Source organism: Oryza glaberrima, chromosome 4, assembly GCF_000147395.1.
Source record: "Oryza glaberrima chromosome 4, OglaRS2, whole genome shotgun sequence".
NCBI classification, from domain to species: Eukaryota; Viridiplantae; Streptophyta; class Magnoliopsida; order Poales; family Poaceae; genus Oryza; species Oryza glaberrima.
Genome location: NC_068329.1, coordinates 20,047,630 through 20,070,730, shown reverse-complemented (window position 1 = coordinate 20,070,730; position 23,101 = coordinate 20,047,630). Strand labels below are relative to the sequence as shown.

General features: G+C 45.9%; 4 protein-coding genes across 7 annotated transcripts; all 4 read right to left on the bottom strand.

The window, feature by feature from the left end:
* Window positions 1-3,247: 3,247 nt before the first annotated feature.
* On the bottom strand, window positions 3,248-5,350 carry LOC127769440 (NAC domain-containing protein 92-like). Of its 3 annotated transcripts, none has more exons than XM_052295023.1 (4): window positions 5,276-5,350; window positions 4,684-4,918; window positions 4,255-4,550; window positions 3,248-4,133 (listed from the first exon to the last, which is right to left on the bottom strand). In XM_052295023.1, the coding sequence occupies exons 2-4, from the start codon at window positions 4,856-4,858 to the stop codon at window positions 3,573-3,575; spliced, it is 1,032 nt and encodes a 343-aa protein (XP_052150983.1). In that variant the 5' UTR covers window positions 4,859-4,918; window positions 5,276-5,350; the 3' UTR covers window positions 3,248-3,572. The 3 variants fall into 3 exon arrangements, with proteins under 3 accessions (XP_052150983.1, XP_052150984.1, XP_052150985.1); XM_052295024.1 differs by having other exon boundaries at window positions 4,684-4,921; window positions 5,276-5,320; XM_052295025.1 differs by having other exon boundaries at window positions 4,684-4,963; window positions 5,276-5,301.
* A 4,661-nt stretch (window positions 5,351-10,011) lies between these two features.
* LOC127772051 (cyclic pyranopterin monophosphate synthase, mitochondrial) lies at window positions 10,012-15,358 on the bottom strand. 2 transcript variants are annotated; one of them, XM_052298029.1, is made up of 4 exons: window positions 14,736-15,358; window positions 13,146-13,276; window positions 11,753-12,355; window positions 10,012-10,752 (listed from the first exon to the last, which is right to left on the bottom strand). In XM_052298029.1, exons 2-3 carry the CDS (start codon window positions 13,245-13,247, stop codon window positions 11,783-11,785), a joined length of 675 nt encoding a protein of 224 aa, XP_052153989.1. In that variant the 5' UTR covers window positions 13,248-13,276; window positions 14,736-15,358; the 3' UTR covers window positions 10,012-10,752; window positions 11,753-11,782. The 2 variants fall into 2 exon arrangements, with proteins under 2 accessions (XP_052153989.1, XP_052153988.1); XM_052298028.1 differs by lacking the exon at window positions 10,012-10,752 and having other exon boundaries at window positions 11,573-12,355.
* A 73-nt stretch (window positions 15,359-15,431) lies between these two features.
* On the bottom strand, window positions 15,432-16,708 carry LOC127771907 (casparian strip membrane protein 6). The gene is made up of 3 exons (XM_052297853.1): window positions 16,336-16,708; window positions 16,081-16,204; window positions 15,432-15,970 (listed from the first exon to the last, which is right to left on the bottom strand). The coding sequence occupies exons 1-3, from the start codon at window positions 16,572-16,574 to the stop codon at window positions 15,752-15,754; spliced, it is 582 nt and encodes a 193-aa protein (XP_052153813.1). The 5' UTR covers window positions 16,575-16,708; the 3' UTR covers window positions 15,432-15,751.
* Window positions 16,709-18,658: 1,950 nt separating this feature from the next.
* LOC127772053 (amino acid transporter AVT1I-like) lies at window positions 18,659-21,202 on the bottom strand. Its single transcript, XM_052298032.1, has 3 exons — window positions 20,845-21,202; window positions 20,149-20,756; window positions 18,659-19,544 (listed from the first exon to the last, which is right to left on the bottom strand). The coding sequence occupies exons 1-3, from the start codon at window positions 21,089-21,091 to the stop codon at window positions 19,032-19,034; spliced, it is 1,368 nt and encodes a 455-aa protein (XP_052153992.1). The 5' UTR covers window positions 21,092-21,202; the 3' UTR covers window positions 18,659-19,031.
* Between the last annotated feature and the right edge of the window lie 1,899 nt (window positions 21,203-23,101).

The following is a 23,101-nucleotide window of genomic DNA, read 5'->3' as shown; positions in this document are numbered from 1 at the left end:
TTTCAGAAGTATTCTCTGTCTCGTGCGCAAAGACGGAGAGATGGTTCCATTGCGTCCAAAGCATCATTTTACATTTGACTTAAATCAAAGTTTTTAAAAGTTACCAACGAAGGCTGGTTATATCTAATATGTTAACTGAGTCAACAGTTTATGTCCCACTTACTAAAAACTAATTAATTTTATTATAGTATTTTAGGGATATCATCATTATCTCCTTATATCTACTTCCTCCGTTTCATAATGTAAGACTTTCTAGCATTGCCTACATTCATATAAATATTATGTGTAGATTCATTAACATCCATATGGATGTGGACGATACAAAGAAAGTCTTACATTATGAAACGGAGGGAGTATTAGTTATTAGCTATAAAATCAAAATGTTTGTTTTGAGCATGTAGTGATATCAAATGGTACACTGAATTTGCACGATAGCTAAGAATGACAAGTGGCACCACCATGGGAATCCATGTTCATTTTTTGCCAGGTTGGTGAAATATCGACGAAGAATGAAGTTGTCAGAAAAGCATTACAAATACTCAACAACCATGGGTCATTGAGAAAAAGGCTTACGAGAGCTCACACCACACTTACAACAAATTTAACACACTAAACAAACATTAATTGGTTAAATTAACAAATATTCTTATTCATTGCGAAGAAACCTACATTTTATTATGTGTTTGTCATTCCTCTAGTATAACGGACAAGCACTCAGTAACATATGTATTTACAGAGTGTTCCGTTCGAACAATCCGCAACTTACAAAGTGCTACATGAATAAAACCTGTAACACTTTGATGCCCCTTGATACAATTCCATCCTTGTAGTAACTCCACTAAATCTAAAATTTACCTAAAGTAGATGGAGAGAGAGGGAGAGAAAGGCCCAACGTTGCGCGCTCCAAGCCCTAAACTAATTACTTGGAGTATACATATAATGTACATGAGGTGTCCACAAGACTCCATTTTCCATTGCATAATGGGCAAGTAGCTTCATGGGGCTATCCTCGATGCTGGAGAGGTTATTGACAATAAGGTTCATCTATCCACTTATGCTTGACTTGTCACTTTGACATAGCTCACAGTACTAATTAATACCCCTCTCTCACGAGTCCCATAATAGACGTTGTGCACAACTTGAATATATCCATGATTTTAGTACTGAAAATCTAGCATCTTCGTTACTTATTATTATCCATCATCTACTAGGCTACTCGTTTGGATAATAGGAAATGAAAGTAATTTCTTACACATCATGGGGTTACTTTTACACACTAGCTATCTATTTTTTCCCACCTCATTTCGTCCTAACTCTTCGCTCATTTCGATCTCTATCCCACCCACCAGCCCTCATATCTCATTATTCCAAGGCAAAATAGCCCCTAGCTAGTGCTGGCATTGTGACTGAGCTACACTTCAGGGGTCCCAAACCCTAATGCTGATCCCCAAACTACATTTTTTCAGCTACTCGCTCCCTCATTGACATTGACGGTCTCCATTCACAATGAGAGAGATGCTGCTTTAGGGGGCTCGCTTTTGCAGGATGTTATCTTGATTGTGAATGAAGGACTAGCTTGCTCTATTAAAAAGCTTGAATGCACACTATTTTGTTCGTTATGTTTTTTTTAAAAAAAATATCTTTGTAGTTTTCGAGATCGGAATTCGTGCGAAAGGTAGTTTTGTGAATTGAAATCTGAACATTTCCATGTTGAAAGTTTTACAAATTAATCTAGCTAATTACAAGTATTTAACAATGACAAATTAAAGAATGGCACATAATTAATCATTATTGTTTAAATGCACCTGATCCCCGAATCCCCTGCAATATTTCATAATCGACTGTATATATCGATATAACTACATGAATATTCTATTTGATTTGTTGATGTTGTTAGAGATTTTTGCATAATATTAATTAATAACTTTTCTAGTTTCACATATAATTAAGTTGTTTTTATATTTTACTTTCTTTGTTCGTTTAGTTTTTTTACTCTTCGTCTTTGTTGGGCCGGGGTAGAAAAGTACATGCGCAATTGAGATTTTTTTTTAAAAAAAATAGCTTATTTGTTTGTGTGTTGCAACAGAATCAAAGGACAAATTGGGAATTGGGAATCAGGAGCATTTGAATTAGGGGGCACAAAAATTCCACAAATATTCTCACACAAGTGATAGGGGTGGCGGTGGCCCACTATCAACATTAAAGTAATATAAAAAAATAAAAGCTGTAGTTTTATCTGAGAATAATGGAAAGGAGACTAATAAACCACAAACGGTTGTATATATCTTGGAGTAATATCTCTAGTACACTCCATTAAAATGTCCAATAAACTAAGCGGATGCAACAATCCATTGTACGAGTACAATAGACATATGCACACTGATTTAATTTGATCGAGCACAATGGATATTGCGTTGGAAGTACAAAGCTTTATCAAATGGACAGTTGTCTTTGCTGACATCTTTAATTGGCAGGATGGAATAGAATTCCCGAGGGAGATGATGTCCAAAGATACGAGACACACTAAACAAAAGGAGATCGTACTCATATAAAATCTATGCGAGCTGCCCTACATGGTTTTTTTTTTGGGTTACAGCATGGTTTTTTTTTTGGGTTACAGCAGAAGAGTTTTTTTTCTCTATAATTCAGGACTAGTAGGCATAAGAGATCTACTAGAAGCAGCACAGTTGTCCTTGCAGCATTTGCTAGCTCATGGCAGGGAGGCAAAATGCAGGAGCTTTGATTAGTTGACCTAACTGGCCCCTGTGAGCTGCCACATATAATTATATTTAATTTCTCAGGATTTTGATTGAAAACAACATATGGGCTAGCTCTATGGAGAAGCCACCATCAATCAGGGTGGGTCCCACACATTCATATGACAAGTGCTTGCTCATATCATTAGGGGCCCCATGCCTGCGTAGAGACAAGGTATGGGAACCAAATTGGTGACATGTAGGGCGTTGTGTGTTCTTGTGTGTGCCAACCTAAGCTAAGCTGCATAGATAGCTAGCCGGGGGCCACTGTTGTGTCATGTGCACTGTGTAAGGGTTGCGATGTGATGTGATCGCCCAAGGACAATGGAGCTACTAGCTGATCACTAATTGGGGATTAGAGCTTTGTGTACGATGGTTGAGATGTGCTAGTCATGGACCAAACCGAATCATGCTTTAAATGCTAGATTAGCTATAGCTGATGGTACCAGCTACTATATCACACAGCAGGTCAAACTTTTAGGTTCAGGATGAGATCACAGTTAGCTATTAGTCTCTGCTAGCTTTTTAGAAAGAGCTAAATTAAGCAACTCTAACTAATTAACTGGCAACTGAGGAGTGGCCAATTGCTTAACTAACCCTCCAAACAATACTGCATCGATCATTCTGATACGAATTACAAACAAACAATGCTAATTACATCTCCCAAATCACCAAATAATCTACACCTATAGGTACAAGCAAATTGAAGCGAACCTTGGTAGATGCCTCGATCGCGATCTCATGGTTTTATTTACAGTAATCGCTACTTCGCTAATCGCCCGCGATTAACGTACACGGCGCTGATCATATCAAACCTTAGTAGCCCCATAGCGCGGCCTCGTGGTCGAATTTCTGGCCGGAGGATGACGAGATCTCCGGGTTCACGTCGGAGGTGAGGCCGGTGTCCTGCGACGCGCTAAGCCTCTCCCGCTCGCCGCCGCACGCCGCCGGCTGCAGCTGGCTGCCGGACGCTGCCATGTCGACGAGGCCGCCGTAGCCGTTGCAGCTCTCCAGGAGTTGCACCAGGCTCACGCCGTGGTGCAGCTGCCCGTACTGCGTGAAGCTCGCCATGAACGGCGAGGAGTCGCCGCCGCCGTGACCGTGTACTGCCGTCGGGTTAAAGAACTGGCCCTCCAGCGCGTTGGAGAAGCAGGTCACGTGCGCCGTCGTCGCCGGGTCGACGGCGCCGGCGCCGGCTCCGGACATGTCCATCAGCGGAGGGAGGACGACGGACGACATGGCGATCTCGTCCGCCACGGACGACGACGTCGACCCTCCCCTCGCCATCTCCATCGTCACCACGGCCGCCTTCTTCCCTCCCGCCGCGCCCACCTCCACGAGGCTCTTCTTGAACACCCTGCACAACACCCACTCGTTCTACGCACCAACAAGAAAAACCCACGGCGTGTCAGTCCGGCCTGCGCAATCGATCGATCGATCGATCGATCAAACTGGTCACAACCAAACACACGCACGCGGCGTACGTGCGTTCGTGTACCTTGGACGACGCGGGCTTGCCGTGGAGGAGGCCGAGGGCGGCGGCGTGGAGCTTGCCGTGGAGGCGGTACTCGTGCATGACCCAGCCAGACTTCTCCCCCTTGGGAGCGCGCCCCGTGTAGAAAACGAGCGTCTTCTTCATGCCGACGAGGGCCTTCCGTCTGAAGATGTCCTTGTCCTTCCCCGTGGCCTTCCAGTACCCGGACTCCGTCGCCCTGTTCGTCCTCAGCCCCGTCGGGTACTTCCTGTCCTTGAGGCAGAAGAAGTACCACTCCTTCTCCCCCATCTTCGCCAGAGCTGCCAATAATTCCATCGCAGCATCAACAGATGTTAGCTAGCTAGCCAATCCAATGATCCATGTATATATCAATCATCAGTTCATCACTGCATGCAGTTGCAGAGGTAATTAAGTAGAGGAGAGGTTGCTTACATGGCAGGTCCCAGGGCTCGCACTTGTTGAGGTCGGCCTCGGCGACGGCGAGGGCGGCGAAGCGGGCGTCGGCGACCTTCTTGGCGAGGTAGTGCGTGATCAGCTCCTCGTCGGTCGGGTGGAAGCGGAAGCCAGGGGGCAAGTCCATGCCTGCCTGGCCCTGATGCTGCTCCATTGCTGCCTAAGCTAGCTAGCTAGCTAGAGCTTTACCTGGCTAACTGCTCCTTGCTTATTGCTGCTATATATGTAAGATTTGTTAGCTGTTATGCCAACTCCTGTCCTGAAACATTTGTACATATGCACACAGATATGCATAAACTAGGACCGGAGATGATTCACACACTTTTAAAGGTAGAGCAAACCAAATTAAATTAAAGCTGGTATGTATCCATGACACCTCTTTGCTAGCTAGCTAGCTAAGCTAGAACAAAAACAAACCACACGGATGCTTAAAAAATCGAATCGAACCAAACGGACATGGTATGCAAGCACATAGATGTTTATGCACATAAAAGTTTAAAAAGTACATATAAGAAAGTAGAAGAACACACTTGAGGGATGAGGTGATAAATAGTTAGGATATGCTAATTACCTTTTGCAGCAGAAGTATATTCAGGGTGACAAGAGGAAATCGTTGTATAGAGGAAATAAAGTGGGAGGGGAGGTGGTGCCCCTTAAATACTAGAGGCGAGCTACATGATGGTCTTTTTAGTAGAAAGAGACGTGGGTGATGAAGGAAACTCATCACAGGTTACTACTCCCTCTATTTTAAAATATTTGACACTGTTTGACCATTCATCTTATTCAAAAAATTTAAGTAATTATTTATTCTTTTCATATCATTCGATTTATTGTTAAATATACTTTTATGTATACATATAGTTTTACATATTTCACAAAAAATTTTGAATAAGACGAACGGTCAAACATGTGCTAAAATGTCAACGGTGTTAAATATTTTAAAACGGAGGGAGTACTAGCTAGTAGGTGAAAAATGCATGTGAAGAGATAGATGAGATAGCTATACAGGACAGCGTAGTGTTATGTAATAGTACCTTGTAACTGGCCAAAACTTGCTTCCACACATGATCAATCACCGGATTAATTTAGTGGCTAGTGATCCATCAGATCAGAGTGTTTTACCCTAGGATGACTTTGATCTGATCTGGCTGGATTTAAGGATTTGGTGCATTACTAATTAAATGAGTCTTAATTAATGGAAATTATGAGTACTACTAGCAGCATTAAGTAAAGCGTCATATGCGACACGCGAGCCGAGCAGCAACCGAGAAAGCGACCAAACCAATCCTTTCTGCGTCTCCAGAAGCTTTTGAGAACGAATTAGAGCAGACTCCATGGCGAGTAGTACACCTACTATTTGTATTCGAGTACTGCAATAAACGGGAGAATTTATTAGCTTCATGCTAAGCATGAGCTGGTTCGATCATTTGGTACAAAATCACTAATTCAAATAATTAATTAATATCTGGGGTAGCTACCGACGTCCAGGCGCAAACAAAAGATATATTCAGTCCATAGCAAACCTTGATATTTGGTCTTTGTGTGTAATTTTCTGCAGGGATTGTACAGTAGTACGTATAATCATTTGCCCTGAACCTGATTAGAATCAGGGGTACTTAACCCTTAAAAGGAGAATCTCCCAGGAGATAAGCCAATCAAATCGGTGACAAACTGGCAGTGGCACGACGATCCTGTAGCCCAGTGACAGCACATTGGTCACAGGCTGATACTATTGTGTAATAGCAGTGGATGTGCACAACATTCTGCTGCTTGTATACATGCAATCCAATGGGGGAGAATTATTCTCTCCGTTTCTGCAAAGGCCGTAAGATAATATGCAGATCTGCAGAGCCAATGTACCTGTGTTCTCTTTGCAGCCCTGCAGGTACATGCAATGCACAGCACAGCACAGAGGATCCACTTGGTTTTGTGGGGCTTAGAACGGATATGTGTGACAAACGCCATGCTACTGTGCATTATTCTCCGCGGCTGTCAGAAATGGGGCAAACGTCTGAAATGTCCCCGGCCCCCATATGTTCAGGCCGCAGAGGATACTGCTGATGAGGAATTCAAATGTCTGGTTAAAGAATTCATATGTCTAATTTACACTACTACATATTACTTCATCCACTGTATCAACCAAAAATGTGTGTAGGTCCATGCATGATGATTATGAGTGTGATTTTGGTTAACAAGCCAGCACAAACAATGACATATTTGACATCATTTTCGTGCGAAATATCTGCTACAGTGGTGCTTCTGCTCGCGCAATAAATTCACCAAGAAGCTCTTATCAGTTTGCCGATGCATCCTGAATCCTCGGTTAGTGCTGTGTTGCTGTCAACAAACTTAAGGAAGAGACAAACTGAACACAACGGAAAAGAAAAACGCCATCTCCAAGACGAGTTCGGAGTTCCGTCCAGCATTTAACGCTTTGCGGAAAACGCAGAAAAAGATCGAATATTACCACACAAGGGACTTGAAAAAGCTAGAGCCGCATCTATCTACAAATGGGAGGAGCCTGCAGCCAGTTGCAAAACACCATCACCAGTTAGTCATCTGCTACGACACTCCGTTGCAAAGGAAGAACTCTCTGTGATCTCTCCAACGCAACGCGTGCATCAGCTGATGCTTTAAGATGTGTGGCATGATGATATGTACTCTGTGTGTGTGCGTGCGCGCGCCAAATGGATCCTACACGGGATGATTGGTGTCATGTCGATGTGCCATCGAGGCAATCCTCGTCTCTGAATTTCTGAAAATCTCTGGAGCCTGCCCCCTTCCATGCTGTCATGCATGGCGATCATGGGTTCTGCTCATCGGCAGCCGACAAAACGGCTTCTTTCAAAGTACACGTCCAGCACAACGCGCTGCTGGATCAATAATCGATAGTGCTGCTACCCCCCTCTATCATGAGCTACGGTTTTCGGGATCAAATCATTGCGTGGTCTCGGTCTCCGGATGTGAACTTGACCTGTGAGAATTTGGGACACTTAACCGGGTATGAACCCGAGCTGTGATTTTCTGGGATAGACAGAGAAAGCTATGTCCGATCCTCACTCACATTGCAACGTATATTCCCGTACGTTCAGGGCCAGGCCAGCCTAATGGTGTTTTGTCACCACCGTACGTTGGAAACTTTTACGCGTCTTCGCTAATTTATTTTGTACCTACGTGACAAGTGTTTATCGTACTAACACAGTCGCGTGATCGCGTCCGTCGACCAAACAACGTAACCCTCCTGCAAGCAAACAAAGCCCGACACGGACGTACGCGTCACGGTCGATCGATTCCTCCGCGCAGCCGCGCGCGCGCGCCGATACGCCGATCGACTTCCGCCGAGAAAACGCAAGCACACGCACCACGGCCGCCGATCACCCGGTGTTGCTCACGCGCGGCCGCGCGCGCGCGCCCCTTTCGCGCGGCAAGGAGCCGGGCACGCCGAAACGGGCAGGTCACAGCGGGAGGCGAGTAGTAGGCGATCGATCACGCGAGCGCCACGGGTTTCCTTTCTCGGTGTGGGCGACCACCGCGACGCGTGTCGTGGCAGCCGCGCGCGCGCGCGCGCGGAGAGAGAGGAGTCCCGCCCGTGCGGGGGATCTCACGGTCGTCTCTCTCACCGGTCGACGTCCACATCCACCGGGAAAAAATGAAAGAAAAAATAATCCCCGCTTCTCACGCGCGCACGCACGGCACTCGCATCGCCAATCACCATGGGTGCCACCCGGCTACGTAGCGGGGGGCGGGGCCGATTCTTCTCTTTTCCCCCCCCCCCCCCCCCCCCCCCCCCCTCTCCCGCCGGTTGAACGGCTCAGACTGCCAGATCGGCTTGGTGTCACGATAGTGCATGGCGAATCAAAAATAACCGGGGGGGATATGGTATCACGCGTACTTACGACTTTTGGCATGTTGAGGTGGCCGAGTACGTAGGCTTGCCCCGTTCCGTTTCGACGGGGACGTTTTCGTTATAGAATATGATATCTGCTACTTTGTCGTGGTTGCATTGCTTCTCGTTCGCTTGCTGATTTCTTTTCCGTCGTGCTGATCGGTTTGGGCAAATGCTTCGTTGCCATGTGTGCGCACGTACGTTTTCTTGTGGGTATATGATATTGCACGTACGTAGAAAAATGCCCCATAGGTGATTGTACTCGTGACTCTTAGGGAATTGTAGACTTCCACGCGTCCTTCAGAAAAATTGTAGTATACTATAGCTCTGAGTTGTTAATCCATAAAACTACTGATTATCACCTCATGCCACGGATCGGATTAGGCGTTGAAAAATTGTGGACATATTTTAGGCTGTCAAATAACATGTAGGAATACCTGATATATGGGCAGGCTGATGCACTGTCAGATTTTCCGGCTTTCTGAAAAGAACAAGAGTAGAGTTGTTTAGGTGGCTGCTTTGGTACCACTGAACACAGACATTTTTTTTATATTTGGCGTCCAATTCGGTCGCGTCAAGTTAGCCAGATTCTGGCAGAGCAAAGTTTCTACAAGTATGCTAGCATGACAACAAATTGTGGATCAAACCATGCAAATCCCAATACCAAACTCAAGTGTTGCAAAAATGTGGCTACAAAACAATATGGCTGAGATGTGAATACGGTTGCTGCTAATGCCATCATAATGCAACTGTCAATATGTTGTCATTCACATGCCGATCAGAAAGGACACGAGTGCTTTCAGTGAGAACTTTGTTTCTTTAACGATATAGGTGTTCATAGCATGCATTTTTGACTCGATTCCTTTTTCGAATCATCACGTCTCTCGTCTTGTAGCACGCACAGATATGTATTTCATTAGTTTCGCCAAACCTCCCGGTGCAACATTCTGATAAGTTTGGCCCCTTTATAATCATATCCTATTTGACGTGGCAGCACTTTCTCATCACATCTGTCAACTTTTCCATAAGGGCTTTTATACTTAACTCTCTTAATTGAGATTCAGATAGACCATATGTCCATATCAAGCCAGTAGCACCTGATAATTCTGGGTGAAGGAACCAGGGAATCCCTCGACTGACATGACAAGATGCTAATGTTAGGTTGTCAACAACCAATAGCAGAAAAGGAAAGAAGGCCAAGTGCTTGGATCTCTCTCTCTATGCTTTAGGCAAAGACATCTTTCTAGATCAATTATGTGCTGTTTGCGCGGTTTAAAATAAAAGGAGCACTAGTTAGTATTGTTGTACCAACAAGGTCTATTCAATTCTTTGCAGACAGACAGCATAATGTTCATGCATAAGAAGTCAGAAATATATGTTGTTCATATATGACTCATAATGCTGAAATATTAATAAATACGAGAGAAAATTGTACTCACTATCCTGAAATGCTGGTCAAATCAAGATCCACAAGATCTGTTAGGGAAGCAGACACCAGGTGACCAGGGATCATTGACCGAAAATGTGCTTGTTGCATATCTCATATGCTTATAGCTGCTTACTCTCGCTGGCCAAAAGAACTATTTCTGAGTGGTTGGAACGACGCCGCGCAGAAATTGACCTATTCTGATGCCATCATCAGAGAAAAAGGATACATTTTCAATAGCCGATCTGTTGGGAAGATAATAAAGAATTGGAATGTCAGATGTTCTATATATTGTCGGCTCCAAATCGAGTCAATGGCTACGGTGGCCAGATTACAGGAGATGAGCAGCCAACTAGTGCAAAACCTGCATGCCATACAATATGCCTAGCTCATTATATATTACTCAAACCTTCCATCCAGGTGTTCATTTGTCAAAATTTAGAAGAGAAAAGAACAAAAAAAAACCAAGTCCCAACTACTCCAGGGTGATGTCAATATGTCACGGTCCGTTTAGATCTGTTCTGTATAAACTAAAAGTTCCATACCATTCACAAGTGTTATGTACATTGTGTAACTAGAGAAGAAAATGGTCAGCTAAACATCACGTAGAAATGATTTTGATGTGCTATGTCAGTTCTGTCGTCCCTTCCCTGAGTCATTGTCTCACCTCTAGCATGTCCGGCCAATAGGTTTAAAAATCGTCATGTTTAAGCACATCAAGATAAAAATGTTTTCCCTGCATCATCAGAAAGTGATAAGATTATCAAAATAACCAAATGCAAATACGATACCACTTAAAGAATTAGGCACGGTCAGGACAACAATTTTGTCACTGCCTGCAAATAAGCAATAACATCATCATATTGATAGGAACTAGGCCGAGAAGTTTGGATGTTTGAAACCTTGCATGCGTCATTCAATGAAAGCAAATTATTACCTTCTGTTGTTCATTATTAGGATTTCCAGCTCCTGAGTTTTTGGGCGAAGGGTTCAATACAAAAAGAGTCCATACAAGATGTATGTCCAAGTATAATAAGGTTGTCAAGATGAAGATTAAGATTAAGATGTCATGATTTATCAGCTAGTTGGCTATACTGATTGAAGACTTTAACTAATGCATTTTTTTATCATCTGACATGGCATATAAACATGTCATGTTCAAAAGCAATGCCATCTAAAGTATTATGCAACAGATTAAGTTGACTGAAGTGCAGACAAAGAAAACTGTAGGAGACCGATCATTCTTGATTTCCTGTGTTTCACTTTGTTGCCCATGTGTTTATGGAAGAAATACATTCTACCACATTGTAACGAAACATTAAAAAAAAAGTACCCTCAGATTGATACTACTATCAACATTATAATTCTGCGAACTATATCTAATGTACAACTAAAACCTATATGTTTCTGCACCTAAAACTCTTCCAACACAGTACCATAAATATCTCACTATAGTTACCTTGATTGCTATCTACCTTATGTTGATAAGTCATGTGCATAGCACTTCATAACGTTATATAATATGCAGTAATAAGTGATGAAGAACTGATACTACATCAGGGAAAAGATGCATTTCACATCAGGTAATATATATCCAGTCATCCTAAAATAATTGAACAGTGCATTGTGCGATATTAGAGAGTAAAATTAATCCGATTACTAGAAGTAAAAATATTCCAACAAACATTTATTGAAGCCTCAGAACCTATTGGTATGGTGGTTATGAAATTTGGTACCCAATTCATTCTTGTGATTCACATAAATGTCTAACTTCTGGACCAGCTTCCACTCTTTCCACCAGATTTGTGCTGGAGACAGATATCTGTTATGCATATGTTCTTTGAAGCAGCTTTGCACATGTCATAGACTGTGAGACCAGCAATGGCAACTGCTGTCATTGCTTCCATCTCAACCCCTGTCTTGCCACTGGTTGAAGCTTCTCCTTCTATCATAACACTAGAATCTTCTTCGTTAAGAGTAAGATCAACACGAACATGGGAAAGATTAAGGTTGTGGCACAGCGGTATGAGGTTGCTGGTTTGCTTTGCACCAGTTATTCCAGCAATCTTTGCAACAGTTAGAACATCTCCTTTGGCAATCTTGTTTGATGCTACCAAATCAAATGCCTCCTGGCCTAGCAAGACCCTGCATGTGGCTATAGCAACTCTTGTGCTGTCATGCTTGGATGAGACATCAACCATCTTTGCCTGGCCACTGCTATCAATATGGGTAAGCATTGATTGTCCATCCCCTGATCCATTAGTGGGCCTTGCTGGTTGCTGAGGAGTTGAACCTAAAGGACTGGGTGAAGGAGATTCACCAAACACAGATTCCATTTCCTGGTATTGCAAATGTCGAGATAATTAATAATTTATTTTAATGAAAAATGATAAATAAACTAGATGGAGATGTTTTATGACGATGCTGCACAACACCAAGTTACATATCTGCATTTAGATTTTACTTTTGCTTTCTAAATTATATCAATTAATTGAGACGGTAAGTTCTAAATCATGCACAAAATTGTAAAGTAAAAAAAAGCTATATTGTGCATCATTGTAGTATGGATAAAAATTGGCAAGAACTCAAAAGTGCATCAGGACATGTTAAGATCCGACTATTTTGTTCCTGCTGTAGTGGAGTTTACTTGTAAAAATCATATAGTTTACATTACTAGTTCAATTAAGTGGTCGAATACATAAGCACCAGCTTACAGCTCTGGCATATATTAGAAACTATCTGATCAGGTAACAGTTCAGGTATATAGGAGTATGAGCAATAGACAGTTTAGTTTCAGTTAAAAACTCTATTTCCACTCTCAACAAACAATAATCAATGTGATCTGTATTCAAAATCATGTGGTTGCGTTTGTTCAAAATAAAAAATGAACATTAGATTAACCCAACACAATGATATTGAAATCCCAATTAGATATCGATGAGGTCATATACATCATACTCAGTTTCAGTGAGCTTCATGTCAGTAACACCAAATGAGAAAAAAAAAGGGTTTTATAGCAGCCATTAAACAAATCACCAAGCCACAAACATACATGTTCATGTCAGTAACACCAAAACCATAGCTGCAAAAGGAAATATTCAGGGCAGAGATAGAGATCAAATCCCTCACCTTATTGAGCTCTGCTATAGTATCGGAAGGAAACCCAGTAGCAAAGCATCTCCAACCATTGTTTCTTGCTACTGTCGGGAGAATGGAGCGAAGGACTGACATTGTTGTCAAGCTAGACTGCTGTTATGCTTCTGCAAACAAGGAATTGCTAAACGTGTGAACAGACAACACAAATAAATTTTAGCACACGGCACTCGATGCATAAACAATGTTGAGACCATTGCTGCATGATAAGAGCTGCAGGTTGCAGAGAGAGAATTCTTGAGAACAATGAAATAGCTTGGTGATTTTACTCAACAAGCCAGTTGCTTTACAACTTAGATCTCATAAGTGCCCCTTGTGGCCAGTGGCGGACCCAGGATTTCGCCAAGCCCCGAGCCAAGCCTAGTTGTTATCACAAATCATAAATATACTACCCGTAAAGTATGATGGAAAGAATGCGAACTTAACCATGCTGAGATATTGAAGTACAAATTATTTCTCAGACCTATAATATGCTCTAGTTCAGCACTTATCATATCCTAAAATGACAAAAGAATCCTAAAATCAAATCCTCTATATCATGATCTTACAAAGAAATTTTTTTTACCAAAATCCCGCATATTGAAGATGTGGGTAGAAAAACCAAGTTAATGCCAGCAGGTTTCATTAAGAAAAAAATACAGTACTAGCAAGTGGTTTCTTAGTAACCTTGGTTCTCATATTTCTCACTCTGAATCATTTTCACACTTCCACAGCACAGCAAGATTACTAAGATCATTACAATGTAGGAAATGTGGATCCCCTCTCACATCGGTAGTCTCAAGTTGGCCTTAAGGACTATAAAATCACATCATTATCTCAAGTTGGTCATCTACAAATTCTCTCTACAGTTTTTTTTAAAAAAAAAAATCGAATCGATATGTACTTGTCTTGATCTAGGCATTTGAAAATTGAAAGTGAACAAACTAAAGAATGAAAATAACTAAAATCACTAAATGAGAGGTTTGAGACCTAGAGGCAGGGCAAGAGGCAAGAGAGATCGGCTTGTTGCAACACCTAGTTGGGGTCCTCGTCGGCTAGCAGGCGCCACATGCTCGGAGAGACGGGGAGCACAGACTCGACGGCACCCAGAGACCGGAGTGGGACACAGTGGCGGGCCCAGCTTTTTGAACTTGTGTATTCGAAATGACAAGGGGTAAAAAAAAATTGTTCATACACCTAATAGCCTAAAAATTAGCTTGTATAGTATAACACACTAATAATTCCCTTGTCTGCCCACGACTCATTTGGCTGGCACGTGGTTCTTTGTACATATGAAGACATTACAAAACTGGTTCCCCAATCGAAATATAAGCTGCAAACTGCAGCAATTTGCTGCTTGACATGAAGGTAGAAGATAAAGATCCTCTAGTTTCTGTTCATATGGATACTGAAACTATTGCAATTGACCAATAGAATCCATATATTTTCGTTAATCAACGAGAGGACTACGTTGAAGCAGAGTATTCTTACTAGTCGCAGAAATCCTTCCCACTAGATACAAACTTGCTAATTGTTAATTGTATGTGTGCAATAAACAAAAGGGACTAAAAACAGGAAGATGTTTACCTGCAAACCGCTTCACCTCGGGCACGCCTCCTTTCTTCCTCCAGTCGATGGAGTCCAGCAGCGGGTCCTTGTGGGCGGCCTGGTATCTGGCGCTCAGCTTCTTCCTCTTCCTTTACTAACCCCGGCCACCCGGCCGCCAACGCCAAGCCGCGCCCGCCGCCGCGCCGCAGACCCGCAGTCGCCGCCGCACACGCCGGCCGTCGCGCGAATCGCCCGCCCTCCGCCAGTCCGGTCCGCCGCGGCGGGCGCCGCTCCAACCCCTCACTGTCTAGGGTTTAGGATTTGCCGGCTGTTCGCCGGAGCTCGGAGTGGAGCGGTGCTGCGGCGGCAGAGATCTGGACGGCCGGATTTCAGGAGAAGCAAGGCGGAGGTGGAGGCTGGGGATGGGAGCGACCGAGAAACGCACCGCCCGTCGAGCAGAGGGCGAGGAGGGAGGAAGCCACTCAATATTCTCTGTGTTCGAGTGGTTGCATCACCTTCTAGTCAGCAGCTAGCTTAGCTCCGTCCTCACGCACCCTGCTCGCTACGCACGCGCCGTCCACCGTCCGCCGCCGCCGCTCGCCGACGGCGACGCCTGCGTGCGTCGTTCTCTTCGCGAGAAAGGGGAGGAGGTGGGTGGGGTTGGGGAATAGAGTGGCAAATGTGAGGTCAACCAAAACAGCCCATACAAGCACAATTACGGTCCAAAACTTACGGGCCGGTTTTCTTTCTACGGCCCAAAACCGGGTTTCCAGGCAGGCCTTACACTTTCACACAATTTTTCCGTTCCACAGTCACAATTTGGACAGTTTATACTAAGAGTTCCACATCCAAACTGTATCAAAGATATCGAACGGGCTTGCTTATACATTTATGAAAGGAAACACACACAGAGCTAATTAAATTCTTAGGGAAGCAAAGGAACAAAAAAGACGTGCATTAATATTGGTGCACGCACGATGGATCGCGCTGGTCGATCGGCCGGGCTGCTGGCTGCAGGATGGTGGTCGTCGTATCGTACGTACGTACGTCTATGATCAGTGGCGCCTTGCGAGCGCGAACGCGGAGAGGGTGATGAGGACGACGAGCAGGACCATGGCGGCGAAGGAGCCGATGAGCGAGCCGGAGATGCGCTCGCAGAAGGAGTCGAACTGCTGGCAGATGGAGAACCAGTTTGCCCGCACGTTGCCCTTGTGCGCCAGGTACACGATCGCCGCCGCCGCCGACGCGCCCGCCGTCAGCAGAGCCAGCATCGCCTGTGCATATATATATATGCACATCACACATACGTATATCAATCACGAACAAGAGCAATTTCTAGCAACAAACATGTAGTCAGCGTCGATATATGTCGTTATTTCCTCACCGTGTCGAAGAAGACGAGGAACAGCCGGCTGTACCGCGCCCTGGGCCTGAGGATGTGCACGATGGACAGCGGGATGGACAGCACCAGGTACGTGCACACCACCGCGTTCGCCGCCACGAAGAACCTGTCCGTCCGGCCGTGCATGCAAAAAATCGAGCTAGCTGCATCAAACTTCCTGCGCCTTGCAGCAGAACACAGATACTATTGACCCTGAGCTGTGAGTGGCATCATGTGTATAGCGGATCGATGGCTTACGTGAAGGACGGGAGGTCGCTGTACTTGGCCTCGAACTGGATGAACTGCGTGAAGAAGGGGAGCGTCTCGTTGGTGGTGCCCATGGCGATGGCGCTGCCGATCGTGCCGATGATGGCGATGAACCGGAGGAATGTGTCCACCACCGCGACGGCGCGGTTCACGCCGGCCGCCACCGGCGCCACCAGGGGCGCCTTCGAGCTGATCTCCCCGTGCTCCATCACTGATCCGTCCTTCGTCATGACACGTGCCACGAACAGCAAGCGGCTGCTATAGTATACCTAGCTAGCTTCAGTGTGGCAACAACAATTAACTACTGCGATTCAGTTGCTAAAGCTAAGCGATCGTTGCAACTCAGAGGTGTGAGAATGCCTGATTAATTGCTTATTGCTTGAGAGAACCTGCATGTGGCAAGACCTTCTTATACTTGGCAAAAGAAGATTTATTTCCGGTAACAAAACCAACATGGTCTGTTTGGTCAATCATGCAGCACGGGGCAAGGGTGTTGATTTAGGTGGCTTTGGCAATTGATTGTTGACACCAACTAAAGAACGCCTTGCTATTGGTTGACTCTGCACCTGCTCTTACTTGCTCGAGTGAGGCTATGGTACGCAACGTACCAAGTCGCGAATATTTCTGCTTGAACTAAGCACTCTTTAGCTTGGTACCCCTGAAAATCTGGACTTTGTAAGGCTCCTGGCTCTCCCATGCACAATGATGCAAAATTCTTTAATTTCTTCGGTAATTTAAGGCTGCGTAGCGAGTTGGTTGCATGAGAATTATTGTTGAAGCAGTTCAAAGATCACACCGATACGATGTGCTGTATTTGATGAAGGCATACAGCAGTTTCCTCAAATGCAGGGACATACTTTCTGGAGTCTGGACAGTGCTTGCCATCTCATGTTAACCTACTTGCTTCGAGTGCCCGTCTCCACGATCGATTTAAAACGCTCCAGCCCAGCTCATATGGACCTGAACATCATGGGCCACAAGGAGGCCCGGATCCTGTTCAGATCCAAGATGTATGGGGTCGCACGTCGGCCGGAATCTCGTCACGGCCCATCTTATATGGGCCCGCACTCGAGCCGCAATCCCGTTCCGGCCCAACGAAAAATAAAAAATTGGGACCTAGGCGCATTCATTCTTGACCTTACGTACCGAGATCAAACGAAATCATCACATGGTTAAACAACGCACTTTTTCCGATTAAAATTCCGCTCTGATTCGCAAACTATAACACCAAACAAACGGGCGTTGAGATTGAGAAACTCGTGAGCTCCATCCGCAACCGCAAATGACGCTTCCCAGCCGCGAAAACGACATCGGCGACCTTCCAAACCCTCCATAAGCTTAGCTTCCAATTCCATGCCCTCTCATCGCCACCAAAGCCGTTGACCTCGCAGTTTTAATCCCCCACAGCCTCTGTCCCGTGGACTCGCAGCAGCACACGGCATCCGAAGCCGAGGGGGAGCAGGGATCGACATCGACAAGCGGCGAGGAGGCAGGCGGGCGACGGAGCGAGAGGCATGGACCGGAATCTGAGCGGGTTCCTGATCGGGTGCGTCGGCGCCGCCGTGACGCTGCTGGCGTACGAGCAGACGCTGGTGTCGAGCACGCAGTGCATCGCCGCCGGCTTCGTCGTCCTCCTCTTCGCGCTCTTCGTCAAGGAGGGCTTCATCTCGCTCTGATTTTCTGCGTGTCAGCGGCGACTTGGTTTGGGGGTTCCCCTTCTCTGCAGCTCGTTTCCGATTCTTTGCTTCCGTTTTTCTGTACCTCATGTCCTGTAGAAGTGTAGAGTGGCCACTAGTTGGAAAAAGGAATAGCTTTTGCAAGCAAAAACTAATCCTTTCCGAACTATGAATGCCATCTTGGTGACTTGGTGATGGTTGGGTCATGTAATCCTGCAATTGCTGATGCTTGTTACCAATCAAATTGTATTAGTAGATGACTACCTGTATCTCTGTATGTACCCTTCTTCCTTAACACGATGAACTGCATAGTCCTTGTTGTAGCTTCCACTTATCATCCTGATATCTGGTCTGTGTGACTGTTACTCTTTGCTTTGCTTCTGAATACATACAGATATACTTCGTTTCGTTAGCTGAAACATAAGTCGATGGTTCTCTATGAGTTTTATCTTCGGCTGAACTTTTGAATAAAAAAATCAGTATCATGAAAACATAAATTGTTGGATAAAATCCACCTAAATTGGTACTTAATTTACTCCGAGAGTTCTTTTTTTTCCCGAAGAGATAATCTTGATCTGCTAGTGTTCAGCCCAAAATATTTAAAAGCGATGCCCGGCAAAAAATATTTTAAAGCAATGAGCAACAAAATTAACACAGCTGCAATAAAATGCTTCAATACATTCAAGTTCTTACAAGATACAACAGATTCAGATGGAGTGCTGATATCCTACAAATATCATTTGGCATTTTGACTAACTGTACTATTTCTGACAACAGAGATACAGATACAAGGCCAATAGCTCCCATAGCTCAAACATACTTACGATCCCGAATTAAAGCACTCTAATCCTCGTTATCTGTACTACCTTGCCTCCACTACAGAATCTCAGGATTTAATCAGATTACTCTGCTGACTGCTGACATTGAGGTACATTACGGAATTGCGTTGCTACAAAAACGTACACAAATTCGGACATCGGTGTTTCCATGCCTAATGTGCATCTCTTGACTTCAAAACTCATAGAAAATCTTCTTCAGAGAAGAGTACGTACCCGTCGCGGCAACCAACGAACCGAGCACGATGATCGCGGCGATCAGCAGGGTCTCGCCCCTGCCGCATCGCGTCAGGCCGAAGATCTTGAGGTAGCAGATGCAGGGGAGCAGCATGGAGGCCATGACGCTGAGCAGCGAGCCGACGAGCGCCATGAGGTGGCCGAAGAAGGGCACCGTGAGGGCGATCACCACCGTGCTGACGACGATGAGGGTCCTGATCAGCACGTTGACGGACCTCTTGTTGCCGGCGAGCAGCTTCTCCTCGATCGCCGTCGCGACCGGGGTCACCATCAGGGCGTACTTGGAGAACGGGTTGATCAGCGTCGTGTAGATCGCCAGCTTCGAGCTGATCTTTCCCTCCGGGAGGTTCAGTGTCACCTGAGATTTGACGTCGTCGCCGTACATGAGGTAGCCGAGTATGGCCATGGATCCGTAGTTGACAGTGCACGCCACGAAGCATATGACCATTACCTATATGCAGGTAGAACCGTAGAAGACAGACAGTTCAGTCAGTCAGGGGTAGTAAAATGAGCTACTGTAGGAGTACTGTCCAAAGTTTAAAAAAAAAAGAAAAGAAAGAGTTAATCTTTACTACCTCCACCAAAAAATGTAGCAAACTAGTATGAGATTTGACCCAACCTAGAACAAAGAATTTGAATAAAGGTTCTATCAGATTCGTTATCCTAGGACGGATAGGAAGTAGTTGCGTTGGATATTGTACTACTGTTCAGTCATCGTCAGACATTTTCATTTTCAGATAGCTATCAACTATATAGTGTCAGATTCATTGCATAATTCCACAGTTCATATGAGAATTAAAGCATTTCTTTTTGTCAAGCAATAATATGTGGCAACAGACACTTAACAGCTATTTGATGCAACTTGGCATTGTTGAGCTTGACATGAATTATTCGATGCTGCAATGTGCGTGACTGTTTTACTACTCAATATATTCAAGGTTACTTCAGAGTTCAATATCAGATAAATAAAGTTAAATGAAATAAAGAACCCAAATTCACCAGTCAAGCCTTCAGTAGTTCAGTGACATCAAAAGTGAAAACAGTGGGCAGCTCACCCTGGAGAACTTGTCCTTTTCCTGCATGGAGTTGCAGAGCGTGGGGAATATGGCATGACCGCAGTAGCAGAAGGTGTACAGGCCAAGAGCAGTAGGCAGGCCACTGACATTCAGCATCCTCCCCTTCCCGTGGAACCCGACGCCGTCGAACACCGCCGCCCACAGCACGCAGAACACCACGACGACGGACGCGAGCACGCCGCTGGCCGACACGTAGGCGAGCACGGCGAGGCTCCTCAGCCACGTCGTCGGCAGGATGACGACGGCGACGACCACGACGAACAGCTGCTTCCCGGACACCACGAGCCCGCCGACGGCGAGGCTGGTGCCCGGGAACAGCTTGTCCAGGTTGTCCCCCTCCAGTATCAGGAACCCGATGGCGACGAGGTAGAGCTCGGCGTAGAGGAACGCCGACACGGCGAGCCGGCCCTTGGCCCCGAACGCCAGCGCGCCGATGTCCGGGTAACCCCGAACGGCCGGCGACGCGGCCATGCACCGCCGCAGGAGGAGGCCGGTGTAGCAGCAGACCATGGCGACGGCGAGCAGGAGCACCAGGCTCAGCCACCCTCCCTCCGACAAGGCGTACGGAATCGACAGCAGCCCAACGCCTGAACCCCAAGAGACCAAGATTAATCGAGTTAAACAGACCGGACGAACAGCTCCTACGACCAAATATCGAGTGTTTCTTGTACTCGCCTGACAGCGCGTTGAGGCCATTGAAGCAGGTGCGCACAAAGGTGGCGCCGTCGCCGTCGGCCTCCGGCGAGCACTGCGCCTCGTGGTCCCGCTCCACCGGCTCCTGCTTCCCGCGGGCAGGCACGGCGGCGTGGGCCTGGAGGAGGGGCTGCTCGAAGTCCGGCCGCCGCGCGGTGCTGCTGTCCTCCGGCGAGCCGCCGCCGCCGCCACGGGGCGGGTGCGGCGGCGCTGCTCCGCCAATGGCCATCCTCCTGCACGCGACGCGACGGTGGGGGGAGCAGAGAACCGTGGAGCGAACGGAACAGAGAAGCGAGCAGAGCACGCGCGAGTCGTGCAGTTTGCTAGTTTTTGGCGTCGCGGGCTAACCCGCAGCTGTATAAAAGGGCGAGAGAACTGCGCTGTTGTTTTCGTGAAATTCTTGCGTGCGGCGCGGCGCACGCGAAGTTGGAGAGCAACACTGCATGCAACGCGATGCAGTACTGCAGCGAGGGGGATCTGCACACGACTGCAGCTAAAACTGGTGGCATTTAGTTCTTCCACGTGGGTTCAAACATCTTTTAGAAAGCATAGGGGATAGACTCCGTCTCTATTTTTGTCAAGATTCGGAGTATTAGAATATGTTATATTCGGTTATTTAGTTTTTATGGAATGGAGGGAGTAGACTGCTAATGATTTCTCCCGTTTACTTTTCAGTTCTTTCATTTCATGGAATCTCCGAAGTTTGAACCTTGGAGATTAATGTGCCAATAATCAGAAAATCTGGAAGCAACAAGCTCACTTCAATGCGTGCCTGGTATGCTATCATCCTAGGAGTGGTGTGTCCACAAGACCACAAGAGTATGACTTATGAGGATCAGACTGCACCTAGATGGTGAGACGGAAGCACGCATACAGATATTTCCAAGAGAGTATTGTTGATTGAATGGATTGCATTGGATGGATATGGACCATATGGTTAGCTAGCTACTGGTTGCAAAGATTTCATTTTGATTCTTGGATTTGGCTGCAGCATGCAGCTTTGCTAGCTAGAACGTGACAGGCCGCTCCATGTTGATAAGAAATGATCTTCTACGGTTTATGGAGAAACCGGTCGGTACCTACTACGTTGGTACTGGTCATTGGTCAATCTTTTTTTCCCTTGGGCCTACGTGTCGTTCTCGACTAAATTGAAGCTGAAAGAGAGCCAGTTGACATTCCTGCGTAGCTGAAACTGAAAGAGCATTTCACCAAACTACCAAGCAGAGCAAAGCTGTGCGCCGGCGGCTGCGCCCTTTCTTTTTTTTTTCTTGACATGGGGACATGGATTCTTATCATCAGCTTAGAAAATTGTGACTCAATTTGTAACTAACTAAGCAATTTGCACCTATTTAACAGTTTGTATATAGTCGTAGCTTTCATCCGGTAATCAAGCATGATTAAAGCGTGAATTAAGTAGCTGTAAGGAACATCGATATCATACTACTATAGTATTCACACACTAGCTAGCTATAGACGGAGAGTCGTATATGATGCTATACATGTGGTTCGATTGAGCCGTTGCCAATTTGTCCTTGCCGTTGAGTTCTAGCCATGTGAGCTATGAGCAGTCTCGGCCAGGACTCCCTGTCCGGCCTGATCCTTTTAGCTAGATGGATCGTTGTGTATTTCGTCGTGATCGCCCCACAGAGCTTGGAAAAAGGTTCGTCCGTCCGGCGCCCGCCGCTAGCTAACCTGCGTGGCTGTGTGTCACGCCATGTGGTTTGTTCGATTATTAATTCGTCGTCGCCTCGCGAGCGGCGGTGCTCTCGGTCGATGGCGACATGAAATTGAAGCTATAGCGTACGTGCTGAACGGTACATGCTCGATCGGTACAACGTTTTTTGGGCTTCACCATCGTCGTGCAACGTTTTTGGGCATGTACGCACGTAGCTAGTACGAGTACGACAACCCCGATCGAGCGGTTGAACAATTGAGCGGCACCTAGGGCACCAGATAGAATTATTGAGATCCCAATAATTTGCAAAGAGACCTTGTACGTACGTTTGCTGGAGACTTGCAGCTAAACTTATTCTTCTACCGCGTGCAGACACGTATTGATACGTACGTTGTCGTACGCTCTAGGTGAGCAGCTATTTGCGCTCACAGCTCACGCGCTGAGTGATTTGCACCACACAAGACAGGAGCGCGCTGGTAATTGGCAAAGGTAACGTTGCTCATCAGCAGTCAGCACGATGTGACGATGGTGACGGTAGTGCGTGCCGTTGCGTACGCAGTCAGG